Source organism: Cheilinus undulatus, linkage group 7 (genome assembly GCF_018320785.1).
Source record: "Cheilinus undulatus linkage group 7, ASM1832078v1, whole genome shotgun sequence".
NCBI lineage: Eukaryota > Metazoa > Chordata > Actinopteri > Labriformes > Labridae > Cheilinus > Cheilinus undulatus.
The window spans coordinates 13396987-13413015 of NC_054871.1; the positions used below are offsets into that span (position 1 = coordinate 13396987).

The 16029-nt window shown below is 38.2% G+C and overlaps 1 protein-coding gene across 1 annotated transcript in view; it reads left to right on the plus strand.

Moving 5' to 3' along the window:
- The window catches only part of LOC121512245 (contactin-associated protein-like 4), a 227242-nt gene that overhangs the window by 131116 nt on the left and 80097 nt on the right, over positions 1-16029 (plus strand). The window contains exons 9-10 of the mRNA XM_041791414.1: positions 892-1041; positions 5578-5749. Of these exons, the coding sequence (XP_041647348.1) occupies positions 892-1041; positions 5578-5749 (322 nt within the window). The remainder of the gene's footprint in view (positions 1-891; positions 1042-5577; positions 5750-16029) is intronic.

Here is a 16029-nt window from a genome sequence, read left to right on the forward strand (position 1 = left end):
CTGGGTGAATGTTACGTGCCTGTAAAGTTTGGTGGAGAAGGGATAATGGTAGGGACTATAAAGACATAGCACTGACCACAATTTCCATCAAGCACTTTTGGGATGAACTAGATTCAAGATTGTGAGCCAGGCCTTCTGGTCCAACATCAGTGCCTGACCTCACAAATGCTCTACAGAATGAATGGGCATAAATTCTCACAGAAACACAAAATCTTGTGGAAATCCCTCCAAGAAGAGTGGAGGCTGTTATAGCTGCAACAGGTGGCAAAATCCATAGTAAGAACATGTATTTGAATACAAAGTCATTACAGTTCCTGTTGGTGTAATAGTCAGGTGGCAGAATTCTTTAGTCCATATAGTGTATATACAATAGGAATTTCAAAAACACCACCATAAAGGTGTTAATAACCTAGAGGATTATAAGTTAGACAACATCAAGATTAGAAACTAAGCAGCAAAGAATATAAAGTCAATAATAGATCATGTTTGGACAAGGTGCATTAATTTCAGTGACGTCAATAATGATCAGGATCATTAATTAATGAAAGATGCTCACAACCAAACCATGTATTTTTGACAAATGGCAGCAAATTATCATGAATAAATTTGGCCATAGTTACGATCATACAACTCTTTGTTCATATTTCACCCACCAAGATAACATATGCCCTGCATTTATATAAAACACCCCCAAATCATTACAAGTTTTGATCATGCAGGGTATTTTCAAAGGGTGTGGTAGCCATCCACATTATTTTTAGGCAATTAGATCAAAGAAATGCATATGTATGATCCAATCTTTGGAAAACTGGTGAAATTTGACCCCTGAACTACATAAAGGTTAAGTTACTTTAACTGATTGCTGCTGTGTTTGTGTCTTTGTGGGTGCAGGTTCAGGTCTGAATGACGGTCAGTGGCACTCTGTAGAGATGAACTCCAGACACGATCAGCTGAGCATCACAGTGGACAGAGACGAAGGAGCCACCGCTCACACCAGCATCCCACTTCCTCTAAATGAAGACAGTCAGCTCTTCTTCGGTGGTAAGGAGACAAAAACATATGTGAATCCTGCGTACTGCTTCTGTCTGTTTTTCATGTGAAGTCGAGAAAAGAAACTCTAACTGGTGCTGAGGACTGCTGCCAAACACTCTGCATCTTCACCTGAAAGCCTTCTCTTGGCAAATATTTAAATTTTGTAGCTCCAGTATTTTGCTGATATGGACATTAAAGACTGTTTAAAATTCATGGAGGTACTCAGGTAATAATTATCATCTCCACAACTCCTTTGGAGGTTTAGTGCCACCCACTGAGGGATGAAGTCGTAAAGCTGCTCAGTCTCTCCCTCCTCCTCTTTCCTTCAAGTGATCTTTTTTTTTCCTCTTACCCCTTTTCTCTTTTGCTCTTCCTCATTCAATACATTCCTCCCCCTGCAATCACCTTCTCAAGGTCTCCTGCCCTTCATGTTCCCCTCCCCTCACTCTGCAGCACTCGTGAATGATCACCATCCAGGCAGTCAAACAAAGGCATATGCTGTTGTATACACATACTTTAAATTCCACTGTTTGAATTCCTAATTAGCTGTAGCCGCATGGTAGTTAACCTGAAAGGGCCTCTTTAAGATGAATAACGCTTTAAATTTGACTCCAAATGTGATTTAGAGCTATTTTTAAGCATCAAAGAGAAATGGCTGTTACAGATGAAACTCCAGGGTTATAACTGACTGTTTTTAAAACTTTCCTCATGCATCATTGTCACTTCAAAAATTGAAAAAAAAAGCTCCAACAAAATCTTCTTTTGAACTCCTAAAAATTTGATGTGACACAAACAGTGACTCATCTTCCTTCCCCCTCTGCTGCTGGGAGGTGTTGAACTGTGCGCCTGACAGGATGACTGTAATTAGAGCTGTGCACAGGCTGGAGCAGTAGCGTTGTTTAGGCAGCAGAATGTCACCATCCAGGATCAGCTTCAGGCATGAATTACTGATGGATGAAACAAAGAGTTCATGAGCATGATTTTTCTATGGCAAGTTTATTATTATACCGGGTGCGTGGTGGTTGCGTAACATCTGAATGAAGGCTTGATTTTAATTTCAGTGTGCATGTTAACAAATCAAAGCTGCACATCTCTCAGCCAAAATAGACAGGAAAATGCTAAACGGAGAGCCATATTTAAATCAGTGTGTATGACCACTTTGGCAGAATATGCAAGCACAAGATTGGAAGAATGTGTTGAGGGATTGTTTTGGTCAAGTTTTGCACAGACCAACTCTCTTACTTAAGGGTGAACAAATTCAAATTTGGAGGTCAAAAATAATTATTTTATGCATTATATGTTGACCACCATACTCTACAGTAGCCCTATTACCCAAAGTTGTCATGATGACCCTTCTATTCTGAGATTTAAAATGAAGGTAAATGCCATATGCACTTAAATAATCAAAAAACAGACCAGCAAGACCAATCTATTATAAACAAGCATATATTTTTTTATTGTTTTGCATTCCTATGAATATGTTGGATTCATGCCTTCCCTTTCATGTTTATTTGGTTGGGCTTCATTTACACAAGAGAAAAATAGTCAGGGTGCAGTAACATTGCTCGATTATGGGATAATATTTTCATTATGCTAGTACCTGTTTGCAGCATTTTTCTCATGGATCTGTAAAATAAAAAACTTTTTTTTTCCATTACAACTTTAGTCCATCCAATAGTTGAACTGTATGCATGCTGAGTGACACAGCATAGCTTGTTTTCAAAATGTATTTAAATTCTGAATTTTAATTTGCACTTATTTGTCATATTTTTCCAAATAACCAATGCTTTAATAAATGAAAACAAATTCAGAAATGCAATGTTGCAGAGGGAAACAAACATCCCCAACCACCATAGGGAATAAATACACAGAGCTAACTAGTGACTTCTTACAAAATAAAAGGCAAAGGAACGGTCCGCAGTTTACAGTTTGTTTTCTAATTTTCTTTGTTATGAGTGAAATCACAGTATCTGTTGACCGTTTCAGTCTGGCACAGTGTGATTTTTATAGCAACTGTTCACAACTTGCACCTGAGTGGGAAAATATTCAGCGTTTTTTACAGCCTGATCTGACACTTCAAATTTATAAACTAATTATTATCCTTTTTAACAGCTGTTCATGTGAGACTATGAGCTCTGAGGTCTATCACAGGTTCAGACCTTATTTAAAAAAGGATTTTCTGAAGTGATAGAAAAAACTAGGACACTATAAACTTTCCTCTACCTGCTGAAGGAACCACAAAAAGTGTTTCAACTAAATAAATCATACTAATTATTCTAACTATTACACATGTAATAGTCGGCATGCATAAACCATGGAACCATGATGTTTCTACCTCCATAAGCCAGTAAAATTGAATTAACAGAAGCTATACAGGAACTGGCTTGCAGGAACAAAAGATGAAGAAATCCACACAGTTATTCCAAGTCATCCTACACTGTAAAAGCAAACAAGTTGAAAATATTTGTTGTTTGATTAAATAAATTTTTAAGTAGTGGAAATACATTTTTTGAGTATGATTCAAGTTAAAATATGTAATTTACATGTTTCTCAGCCACTGCAATTTTCCCTTATGTCTTGAAATATTTTAATTTCTAACAATCCTGCATGCCAAGTAAACTAGTTTGACTGACTCCAAGTAACAAAGACTCAAAGGAGCGCTTTGACCCAGAAAGTGGTCTTTCACAGATTTCAGTAATTCATCCTTGCTATGTTGAAGTTGTTCCCCCACATTTGGGACTTCTCTAACTGAGTGGATAACCTCACTCATGGTGCAAAAGTGTGTAATGCCCAATGGCATTCTGGGAAAACTCTGCAGATTAAGAGACGATTGTCAAATAATTTCAGTACAGTAACAAAAACGTACTCAGAGAGATCGAGTCCAGTTCACCTAAAACTAATAAAGACTTCTATCCATAGCTTTAGCCATCCATTTTCTACACTGCTTATCCTGTTCGGGGTCGTGGGAGGGCTGGAGCCTACCCCAGCTGTCATTGGGCGAGAGGTGGGGTACACCAACTCAAAAAACTGAGCTGAAAAAGCTGTTTTGGGTTTAAATTTTTAATAACCTTTTACTGTTTGGTGTTACAGAGTAGTTCTGCAAAAGAATCCAATTTTTCAGTGTATAATCTTTACTCTGATGATGAGACTGCATCAATAATGTCTAAGGCAGCATTTGGTTTTCTTAACTCTCTAGGGTCCCTTCAAATTAACACAAATCAGCTGAATAAATTAGTCTTACTGCCTGCCCCACAGTTTGTGTATCACTTTCGATAGCATCACTCACCCTCTGCTGTCACAGTGAGCCCTCATTGACTTTAAACTGCATACATGTGCAGAGCAGCCAAAGCTGTGCTTTCTCTCGGTATTCATGGCTTTTTCATGTTGCAGGTATTGTCTCTCTAAATGTAATGCTATCAAAAAAATGCCCATTTCCTTGATGGCAGTTGAAATAAACCTATTGGCATTTGATCCTGTGAGTTTTCAGCCTTAAGCACCACACTCACCCCTTTGTTACCAGGCCAGTTCCAGGGCCGGTTCAAAGCTTCATCTACCTGCAGACCCTTTTTATTGCATTTATTGCTAAATAACTTGCTCTTAGTCAACTCCTTGTTGGTCCAAGAGAGAAGAACTGGTTCATGTTGGGGCCATCATGCCCTGACATAAACCAGTTGGGGGGCTGTGTGTACATCCATGGCCAGTGGCAGGATTGCAATGTGCAAAAACCAGGACGAGCACTATTTAGAATCAAAAGAGCTTTAAATGAGACAGCAAGGCAGTGGTGCAAAAAAAAAAAAACATGGATGTAAAAGGAAAGCAGGAGTGATCCAAAGAGGAGATGAGCCATCTCCTGGCAATGTGGGCCTTGGACTAAGCACAGAGAAAGCTGGAGGGAGTGCTGCTGTTGTTGGAGGCTCTTGCTGATGTTTACAGTGACACAATGATTTGACTCCTGTGCATGCTCCAGCCTCTTTCTATGATGGTTCTTAGATTAAACCAATTATGAACCAGCTCCAGCTCGTGCCCCACACCAGTACTGGAACTGGCTTAGTGGAACAGGGATAAGTGTGGTAATGCCAGAGCTCCAGGTATCTGTAGTGAAGTTTAAAGCTTTACCATCCATGAATTCTGTGATAAATTTTCTTAAATGTTCTTTCAGACTTTTCTCAAAAAAGAAAAAAAAAACATAATAGAAAACTGAACCATGGTCACATTCAGTCCATGACTGGGAAGTTTTCTGAGTTGCAAGCATGAAACAAGCATGACATACCTTAAACTTGAACAGAGAAACACGCAGCTACTGAAAACAGTGACATGGCACAATCACATGCTTGTCATTAACACAGAATAGCAAAGAATCGGGTGGTACTGATCAGCCTCATGGGTGGCTCATTGTCTCAGATACCCAGCTTAGCTATTTGAGTCAGTTTTGGACAGATGCACAGTACCAGGATCAAATCTGTGCACCTCCACTCCATGGTTATTGATGAAAACCTAAACGTGTTGCCCAACCAATAATGAACCATCATGTGTTTTCCTTCATAGGCTGCCCAGCTGAGGAGAGTAATGAGGAGTGTGTGAACTATTTCAGAGTGTTTCAGGGCTGCATGCGTCTCTTGGCTTTGGATAACCAACCTGTTGACCTGATCAAGGTTCAGCAAAGACTGCTGGGAAACTACAGCCACTTACAGATAGATATGTGTGGCATCATCGACAGGTGAGTCTACATTTCACCCTTTTTTTTCAACTGCTTTTTAACTTGTTTGATAATGTAAACCAGAGTTTTTAATTTTGTGTGGCCAATCCACTCACTTTGGTTAAAAAGATCTCCACAGTCATCTACGTAAGAAAACACTGATGAGAAGAAACACTCAGATGATGATTTATTTGTTTCCTTTCTTCTTGTTTTGACATGTTTTAAAATTCAAATTATAAATTTGTTGACATTGATCTGTTTTCTCCTTTAATTGTGCAAGAGGCAATGATGAAAAGTTTTATTTAATTAGTTCTGTCTCTTTAAGTCACTGATGAACAAAGAACCTGATAGGAAGTAGGAGTCAGACTTAGTCCTTGACTGCTTTGTGACTCACAAACAATAGACAATAGAAAAATAATGACAAAAGAGAAACATTTAAAAACTCAGTGATGTCTGTTTTTAATTATCTTTAACTTCTATTACACAGACACAAACAAACAACTAATTCATCCTAAAAGTACTGATTGCAGATCCAAAGCCTGTCATACACATCGCTCTTTGTCATTGAATTGTTATTGTCCATAAGTTACTCTAACCATAGCAGACAAACTCCAATAATAGAGTAGATTATATAAGCACAGACCTCCGTAGACATGTTTGTTTTATGTTGTAGTTAGGATGTGGTGATGTGTTGGTGCTTTCTTATAGTACTGTGTTAGGAAGTTGTCTCTTTATCTATGTTTGTATGTTCTATGTTTATCTGTTAGTATGTGTTTTCACATTGGGATTGAGTGGATCCCTGGAAGAATAGCTGCTGCAATGCAAAAGCTAATGGGAATCTATCTAAACTAAACTAAACTAAACTAAACCAAACCGAACCGAACCGAACCGAACCGAACCGAACTAAACTAAACTAAACTAAACTAAACTAAACTAAACTAAACTAAACTAAACTAAACTAAACTAAACTAAACTAAACTAAACTAAACCAAACCAAACCAAACCAAAGCAAACCAAAGCAAAGAGAACCGAACCGAACCGAACCAAACCAAACCAAACCAAACCAAACTAAACTAAACTAAACTAAACCAAAGCGAACTAAACTAAACTAAACTAAACTAAACTAAACCAAAGCAAACCAAAGCAAACCAGAGCATAGCAAAGCAAAGAGAACCGAACCAAACCAAACCAAACCAAACCAAACCAAACCAAATCAAACCAAACTAAACTAAACTAAACTAAACTAAACCAAAGCAAACTAAACTAAACTAAACTAAACTAAACTAAACTAAACTAAACCAAACCAAAGCAAACCAAAGCAAACCAAAGCATAACAAAGCAAAGAGAACCGAACCAAACCAAACCAAACCAAACCAAACTAAACCAAAGCGAACCAAACCGAACTAAACTAAACTAAACTAAACTAAACTAAACTGAACTGAACTGAACCGAAGCGAACCAAACCGAAGCGAACCAAACCAAACCAAACCAAACCAAACCAAACCAAACTAAACTAAACTAAACCAAAGCGAACTAAACTAAACTAAACTAAACTAAACTAAACTAAACTAAACCAAACCAAAGCAAACCAAAGCATAGCAAAGCAAAGAGAACCAAACCAAACCAAACCAAACCACACCAAACCAAAGCGAACCAAACCGAACTAAACTAAACTAAACTAAACTAAACTAAACTAAACTAAACCAAACCAAACCAAACCAAACTAAACTGAACTAAACCAAACCAAAAGTGGGTAGCAGAGCAGTTTTCAGTGGGTCACGAATGTGTGTCTGGAAAAAATAAATGGTGGCAAAAGTCTATGAAGAACATGCAACAGTACTGTTTATTTTGCTCTGTTTTATTGTGATAATTTGTAAATTTAATTTTTTTAATTGAAATTTCAACATATTATCCCCTGTTCGTGCAATAAAAGAGCTGCTTTTACCATGCCATTGAAGTAATTTCTCAAGATCTCTGGAAAATTGGCTAAAATTTACGTTATCATGGGTAAAGGGGGGTGTAAAGCATGGGTTTTGTCCTGTCTCTTCTTCCTGTCATAAATACCATCTAAAATTTTAAGTGCAACATTTTTATTTAATTAAATTGTTGACAATTTTTGGAATTTGGGTCGCAATTTGTCATCAAAAATATTGGTGGGTCCTTAGGAGTTGAGTTGATATGGTTCAGTGTGGTATATCGTATGATACAGTGCAACGTTGATTTTGGCAGCTTTTTTAAATTTTAGTCTTAGTTTTAGTCTTTAGATGAAATGTCTTTTAGTTTTAGTCACATTTTAGTCTTTTCTACCCTTTGTAGTTTTAGTCTAGTTTTAGTCGACCAAAACTCAAGAACATTTTAGTCTAGTTTCAGTCAATAAAAGTCCTCAATTTTAGTCTTAACTTTTAGTCTAAGCATTTATTTTCTTGCCTAAATCTGGTACCAAATCATGGTAGTGTGTTCTATGCACTCTGCAAAATCTGTTGTCCCTGCTTTTTAAAGCTGAGAGACAGAAGAGCTACAGCTGCATTATTTTTTTTGACAGATTAACCACCAGTAGAGAAATATCACAGGTTTTGAGTGTCAGACAAAAAACTGCATTACATTTTAATCTAGTTTTAGTCATCTTGACGAAAAATAAACTTACTTTAGTTTACTTACTTCAGTTTTAGTCATCACAGATCTATTTTTATTAGTCTTAGTCTAGTTTTTGTCATGGAAAAAAGACTGTCGACAAACATTTTTAGTCATAGTTTTAGTCGACGAAATTAACACTGATACAGTGAGGTACAGTACGATATGATGTGATCCGATGGATACAATGCATTCATATGATAAGATTTATGCAATGCAATATGATTAAATAGGAAAACCATAAGGATGAATAACTGTAAAGCAGGCAGTTTCTTCTTTTAGAACATTTACTTGCAAAGCATATGTTCACCCACACTGGATTGGTTTCACTAACTTTATTACCCTTAAGGTGGGGTATATTAAGTTGCCCAGTCATCCTGATATTTTGTCTGCATGTGGCACTCACTGAAAAAAAAAGTTTGACACCCCTGGGTTAAGGACAGGGATAGAAAAACAATAAGGAACTTGGCAAACTTATTCTTTCACTGAGGTGTTTGAGTGACTCTGAAAGACAAGGGAGTAAACAAAGAGGCATTTTAAGGACTCAGCGAGCAGGATAAAGCAAGCACAGAGCAAATTCAACCTGCCAGACAGATGAAATCAATATTAGACATGTCACACCGGCTTGAGCGTCCCAAGGCTCTGGGTCAGGACAGGCTCTGGTACCCTGGACAGCTCCTTTACTGCTGACTGCAGGATCAGGACCTTGGAGAGTGCTGCTGTGTGCTGACTGGGCTCTCTTCGTTCGGCGTTCACTGCATCTGTCGGCACATTTGTTTCCATTTTAAATATTTTAATGTTCCAGATTTAGAATATGATTCGTTCTGCATTCTAATCAGTTGTTCCAAACTGTTCCTTTCTGTGCTCAGACTGATGCAAAGATAGACATCAATACTAAAGTCCCTCCTAAAGTTGAAGGGTCAAAAAAAGTTGACTGGAGAATATTTCATGTGCTGGGTGTCCCCTAACATATTATTAACAGAGTGCAAAGAGGAATAAAGATGTCAGAAAATACTGTTTGACAGGCCGCTCACAGGGGCTTTACACTCAAGGAATAGTTGGAGGGGAGGATAATATCATAATCCACACTCCACACACTGTTATGTAAGTTTCCAAATCTGAACCATCTCTCTAGGGTGGCTAAATCACTTGTTTATAACACAGAATGAAGAAGATCATTTTGAAAAATCCCTCCCATAGGCATGAGATAAATCAGGGATTGAGAAAAGAGCGGCCACAACTGTTTATTAATGCAGAGAACTCCTGATTTTAGCTACTTCACACCCTGGTTGCACCACACTGCAGTTCTGAGGAGGCACAGTTAGATTTACCGCTGGTGCTGTTAAGTGGATTAAGGAAGGCTAAGAGGCAAATGTTTTCATCTTCTCATTCACTTAAAGTGATTATTAAAGCCATAAAGGGGACTCAAGCCTTTCCTGAAGTGTTATAAATTGATTGGACTCTAAGAATACCTAAATAGACCAGAACTGTAAGATCATGAATATTGGGGTTTCCCAAATGTTCCCTGTAATTGATATCCCCTCTGAGAAGGTTTTTGCTGATTATGAAATAGACTTAAATGAATATTTATGGCTACCTAAGCAAACAAGATCATCTGTGACAAGTTTGACTTTGTTTTAGTCCATTTTAATACGTATAAATGCTGCCCGTGGGTCTGTAATTGAAGAAAAGACTTACAGCGTGCTACAGAAATAGTAATGTGTTGATAATAAAAGTAAAATGCATCTGCTGATTCAGAAGCATGGGTTTGGACAAAAGTTAGCAGTGAGTGAGTCGTCACATCCTTGCGAACACAGTTAAAGCTTGAATCTGAGTAGATTGCCGATAAGTCATATTTATATGAAATTGTGGCATTGTGGTTCATTTTTGTTAGGGCTTAAGAACACTGTTTTCACAGAAAGCCATAATAAGTTCAGGCAGGCTCTTCATAAACAGTACTGACTTATGTAAAGCATCAAAGCAGATATAAAATAGGCATTCTACTTCTTTTTTATAGTAGTAGCTCAGTAGATTTACAGTGTTTCATTGGTCTAAATTCCACTAGAATTCAAACTTGAGGCAGACAGAGGGAAAGGTATTTTGGTGGAAATATGTTTCTGTGTGTTTCAAACAAAGCTTTTGAAAGATACCAGGCAAAAAAAGTTAAGATTACTTTACTGTCCTAGTGTGGATCCTTACAAGGAGGGTCTCTTTGATAATGAGAGGATGATGAAACAGATGACATGAAACTTTTTATAAATGAAAAACGTCCATTCCTCAACACTTCAGAACCTCTACGGCCTTGGGGTCTGGGACCCAATAGTCTTTAGTTTTTGTCTTATTTCACTTGGATTTCACTTGGATTTAAACAATTAAAAGAATCAATATGTATGATAGTTATTGACCAAAATACAGTTGCAAGAAAAAGTATGTGAACCCTTTGGGATTTCTTGGATTTCTGCATAAATTGGTCATAAAATGTGTTCTGATCGTCGTCTAATACTGCACAAAAATGATATGTTTTCATGTTTTTATTGAACAAACCATGTAAACATTCACAGTGCAGGGTGGAAAAAGTATGTGAACCCCTAGGCTAATAACTGGTTGACCCTCCTTTGGCAGCAATAACCTCAACCAAATGCTTCCTGTAGTTGCAGATCAGACCTGCACAACCGTCAGAAGGAATTTTGGACCATTCCTCATTCCAAAACTGTTTCAGTTCAGCAATATTCTCAGGATGTCTGGTGTGAATCCCTCTCTTGAGGTCATGCCACAGCATCTCAATCGGGTTGAGGCAGCAAAGCAGCCCCAAACCATGATGGCCCCTCCACCATATTTCACAGTTGGGATGAGGTTTTGATGTTGGTGTGCTGTGCCTTTTTTTCTCCATACATGGCGTTGTGTGTTCCTTCCAAACAACTCAATTTTGGTTTCATCTGTCCACAGAATATTTTGCCAGTAGTGCTGTGGAACATCCAGGTGCTCTTTTGCAAACTTCAAATGTGCAGCAATGTTTTTTTTGGACAGCAGTGGCTTCCTCCGTGGTGTCCTCCTATGAACTCCATTCTTGTTTAATGTTTTACTTATTGTAAATTTGTCAACACAAATGTTAGCATGTGCCAGAGATTTCTTTAAGTCTTTAGCTGACACTCAAGGATTCTTCTTCACCTCACTGAGTGTTCTGCGCTGTGCTCTTGCAGTCATCTTTAAAGGACAACCACGCCTAGGGAGAGTAGCAACAGTGCTGAACCTTCTCCATTTGTAGACAGTCTGTCTTACCGTGGACACGTGAACATCAAGGCTTTTAGAGATACTTTTGTAATCCTTTCCAGCTTCATGAGAGTCAACAATCCTTGATCTTAGGTCAAGAAGAGGAAGTCATTAGCCTAGGGGTTCACATACTTTTTCCACCCTGCACTGTGAATGTTTACATGTTTTGTTCAATAAAAACATGAAAACATACCTTTTTTTGTGCGGCATTAGTTTAAGCAGACTGTGTTTGTCTATTGTTGTGACTTAGATAAAGATCAGAACACATTTTATGACCAATTTATGCAAAAATCCAAGAAATCCCAAAGGGTTCACATACTTTTTTCTTGTAACTGGGGGGGGGGGGTCATTCTTTTATACAACTACGGGCATCAAATTAAAAACCATTTGGAACCACTGCTCTCGGGCCCTACAGCACCACAGTGATTCATACACTTAAACAACTGTTTACAGTTGTGTTTGAACTCATGGCTCACTTTTTTTAAGATTTAAGAAGCAGACTGTGGCTTTCAATAAGGTTGGAGATGCAGCTGTAAACACGGTAACTGTGTAAAGTCACTGGCACCGCTAAAGCTTATTTGAATTAACAATAAATACGCTATTTCTGACAAGTTCTTTGCAATTGAAGTCCATGGTTGTTACTTTGCTTGAGTGCTTTTATTGTGAATTCCCTCATCAGGAAACATGATGTCACTGACAGTTGGTCAGTTATCAAACCTCTGCCCATCTTTACTTCTGAGAGACTCTGCCTCTTTAAAATGCTCCTTTTATACCCAGTTAGTTGCTGATCTGTTGCCAATTAACTTACCGTATTTTACAGATGGGTGCTTGAACAATGTGATGCCGGGAGAAGCTTGTCAACGGTGTAGTTACGTCTCCACACCCTGGTAGTTGCCAAGGAGATGAATATAAATGACTTTGCAGACGGGCCTTCTTGGTGTTACCGCTTCATGCAACACAGCCGCCTCTCTATCAGAGCACAGACAATGGTGTGTCAGTTTCTAAATAAATGCGGCTTATAGTCCAGTGCGAATTATATATGTTTTTTTCCTCTTCATGATGCATATTTGGTCTGATGCGACTTATACTCCTGAGCAACTTATAGTCCGGAAAATAGGGTAATAAGTTGAAAAATGTTCCGTTCTGTTTTTCATAAGTACCACTTACTTTTTCAAACTTTTCTTACCCTGTCACTACTTTTTAAAGAAGTGTTGCTTCCAAAAAAATTCAAAATGAGCTTTTATTTTTTTTATTGTCTCTATTTCAACATCTGCTATGTTGTTTATTTCTGATGTGAATAAATTATGGCTTTATTTTACACAGCACCCCAACTTCTTTGGAATTGGGGTTATAAACTCTGGAGCCTGCATGGGTAGCACCCCTGAGAAACTTCTTATAACAGAATTTTCAGTGATGTTGAATTTTAACTTTACAAAAATGATCAGGCACAACCCAAAAACCTGGCATGAGAAATTTGAAGGTAGGGGGATTTTAGCTGCATTTTATTTCAAGCATATGAACATCTATTGGATGCGCCTGCTTTCCAAGGCTGTGAATTCCCTGAACTTACCTTTCCCTCTTTTCTCTCCCCACACTGCAGGAGTGTGTGAGAGTTCATGTTTTGAAGGGGGATAGATTAAGCTGTCAGACAGATGTTATTCTGACCTCTTTGCTTCTGACAACTTAATAATACATCATGTCAAAACACACATCCACAAATAAATAGAGCACAGGTCATCAGGTGGTCCGGTGTTGTTTTCTTACTGTCTGTCTGTGTATCTCAGTGAGCCTGCAACTTAATGACATGTCTGCTGTTTGCTTGACCACACTCAGCACTGCTGTGCTATTCCCAAACTCCATCCTGTGTGTGTGTAAAGGCAGATAATCCAGGAGCAGGTGCAGAGTGGACTAACAGGATAAAATTACTCACCTTCCCTCCCTCTGCAGTCTGCAGATATTTGAAGTCTTTGTAGGACATCGCTGCTGCCTCTCCAGTAATGGATGTGCAGATCAGGGGAGACGCTGCACCGTGTTGCTTTAGCCTGAGGCGCTGGTAGAAACCAGGGAGATTGGATGCACGTCCTGTGATCCAAGCTTCGTTATGGGACACTTTCACACCGAGCTGGGAACTTTTAGATAAGCTTCAAAGTCTCTTTGCTCAGTTAAACTAGGATTCCTGTGATCTGAGCGGTGGCCCCGTACACTGTCAGGATGCACTCCAAATTCTGAGTCAAGCTAGGAGTCCTCTAAAGATTTATATAGGGCAGAGAGTTTGCAAAAACTTACAAGTTTTAGTCCTCTAAAGACCAATTGTAGATGCAGTATAACAGGCTATACTTCACTGTTCAACACAGGCTCATGTTTCTAAGTCTCTCTGTAGTTTCTTTCTTCATGTTCCTTCATGTGGCAGCTCGCTGCCGACGGTAAACAAAATGTGGAGACAATGACAAGAAAGTCTGCCAACACTGCTGGAAAGAGTAGCCCACTGTGGCTGCAGATGGCTCATGCCAAGAAAAGTTAAATTTCCCAAACTTCTGCAGAATGCAGTGGGAGGAGGGACAAAGTGTTGGAAACCCAATCTGAATGGCTCCATGCACACATATTTGTCTGTTTGTCTGAAGATATAGCAGTTAACGAGGGTTTCCAACTTCCCCTGCTATAGGGGAGAAAAAGTTCTATGTGGTAAATAGAATTATTTTGGGAAAAACTTAAATATCTTTACTAACCAATGAAAATGTATAATATAAATACATTTTCGAACTGTTTTAGTCAGTATGGAGCTGCAGAACTGTAATAATAGCCTTTTCAATCAACAATTAAACAGGATTAGACAAATCTGTGAGTGTATAATGATGTCTGGGCCCATATCTACAAGCTCCACATAGCTTCTGGGGAGTCCCATTTCACAAATGTTTTTATGAATAATTATAACTGCTTATATTCACAGTTTTATTGAATTTTTAAATAAAGTGAAGCTGAAACCAAACAAGTGAGATATGGTTTCTTTGCAGAGGTACACTAAAATACTTACTGGATATTAACTGGTCGGCTACAGTATTAATTCTGACAGCTATTGTTCATCTTAGTTTTAGTCTTACGCATTAAATGCTCCTTTTTTTTTTGGCACATTTTCAACATTTCTACCTTTTATTGTTTGGGTCTAGTTTTAGTTGATGAGATGCTATAAAATAATACAGTTCTAGACGGTAATTTGAGATTAAGTTTTAGTCAGCACCTTGATTCCATAAATGTATTCTCTTTGCCTGAATCTGGTCCAGAGTCATATTAGTGTGTTCTTTGCATCATGAAAAATCTAACATCCCTACTTTATACAGCTGCGAGGCAGAAAAGCTACAAATATGTTGTGTTTTGACAGATTTATCCACCGCAGAGAAATATCAAGGATTTTGAATAACAATTAGTCTCATTGTCGTCTCTGTGACTGAACGTTTCTGTCATCAAAGATCTATTCCTAGCTAGTCTTAGTTTCATCTTTCAAAAGGCAAAAGATTTTCCACTGACATTTGTAGTCATAGTTTTAATTTATGAAATTAATACTGGTTTGCTAATTTTTAGCACCGAGAAAAAAACAGCCAGACTCCTGAGCAGACGTGATGTTAAGGATGGGTCTGGCAGACCTGGGCCCACTCACTGGTCTAACAGGCCCACCCTGAATGATGGGAGAGATAATAAACTTTCCTTAGTATAACATTTGTTGATTAATTATTGATTTTTGATTTTTTTCAACAACTGAAATGCAGTTTTCAAATTGAAAACTATAAACACATTATAAATATGCAGCTGTCATGTGTGAAGTCATAACAATAATAACAGGAAAAGCTACTCAGGCTTGCTAGAGTTGCGTGGATGTGCTTGCATGCACACTATGCTTCTCAGCAGGGGTGTAACAGTTTTTGTATTCATCCCAAACCATCACAGTTTGGTGCACATAGTCCCACTACGAATACATCTGAACCATTGAAAAATAAAATAGAAAAAAACAAAACAAATGTGAGGGTATTTATACGCCAATCTTGGTAAGTTTAGTGTCTAATCGCTACTAAACCACCAACGAAGAAGAGGAAGTAGCCCGCATATTAAAACACATGAAGAAGAAAAGTCTGCTCTCGGCTTCTGCTGCAAGAGTGGCAGAGCAGTGAGATCTGCTGCCCTTTTCTTCCTCTCCTCATCTCAGCACTGTTTTTAAAAAAACCTCAGGATGTAAAAGCAGAGAGGGTTAAAGATATTTCCATTGCTAAAACATTTTCAAGACTATACACTGACCAGTAGAAGTAGAGGACACCGACTGCAAATGTGTATTTAAGCTCTGCTCAGACTGGTACATGAACTAGTTTGGGATACTTCACTGACAAACAAAAGTCAGAATTTTGCACGAGGAA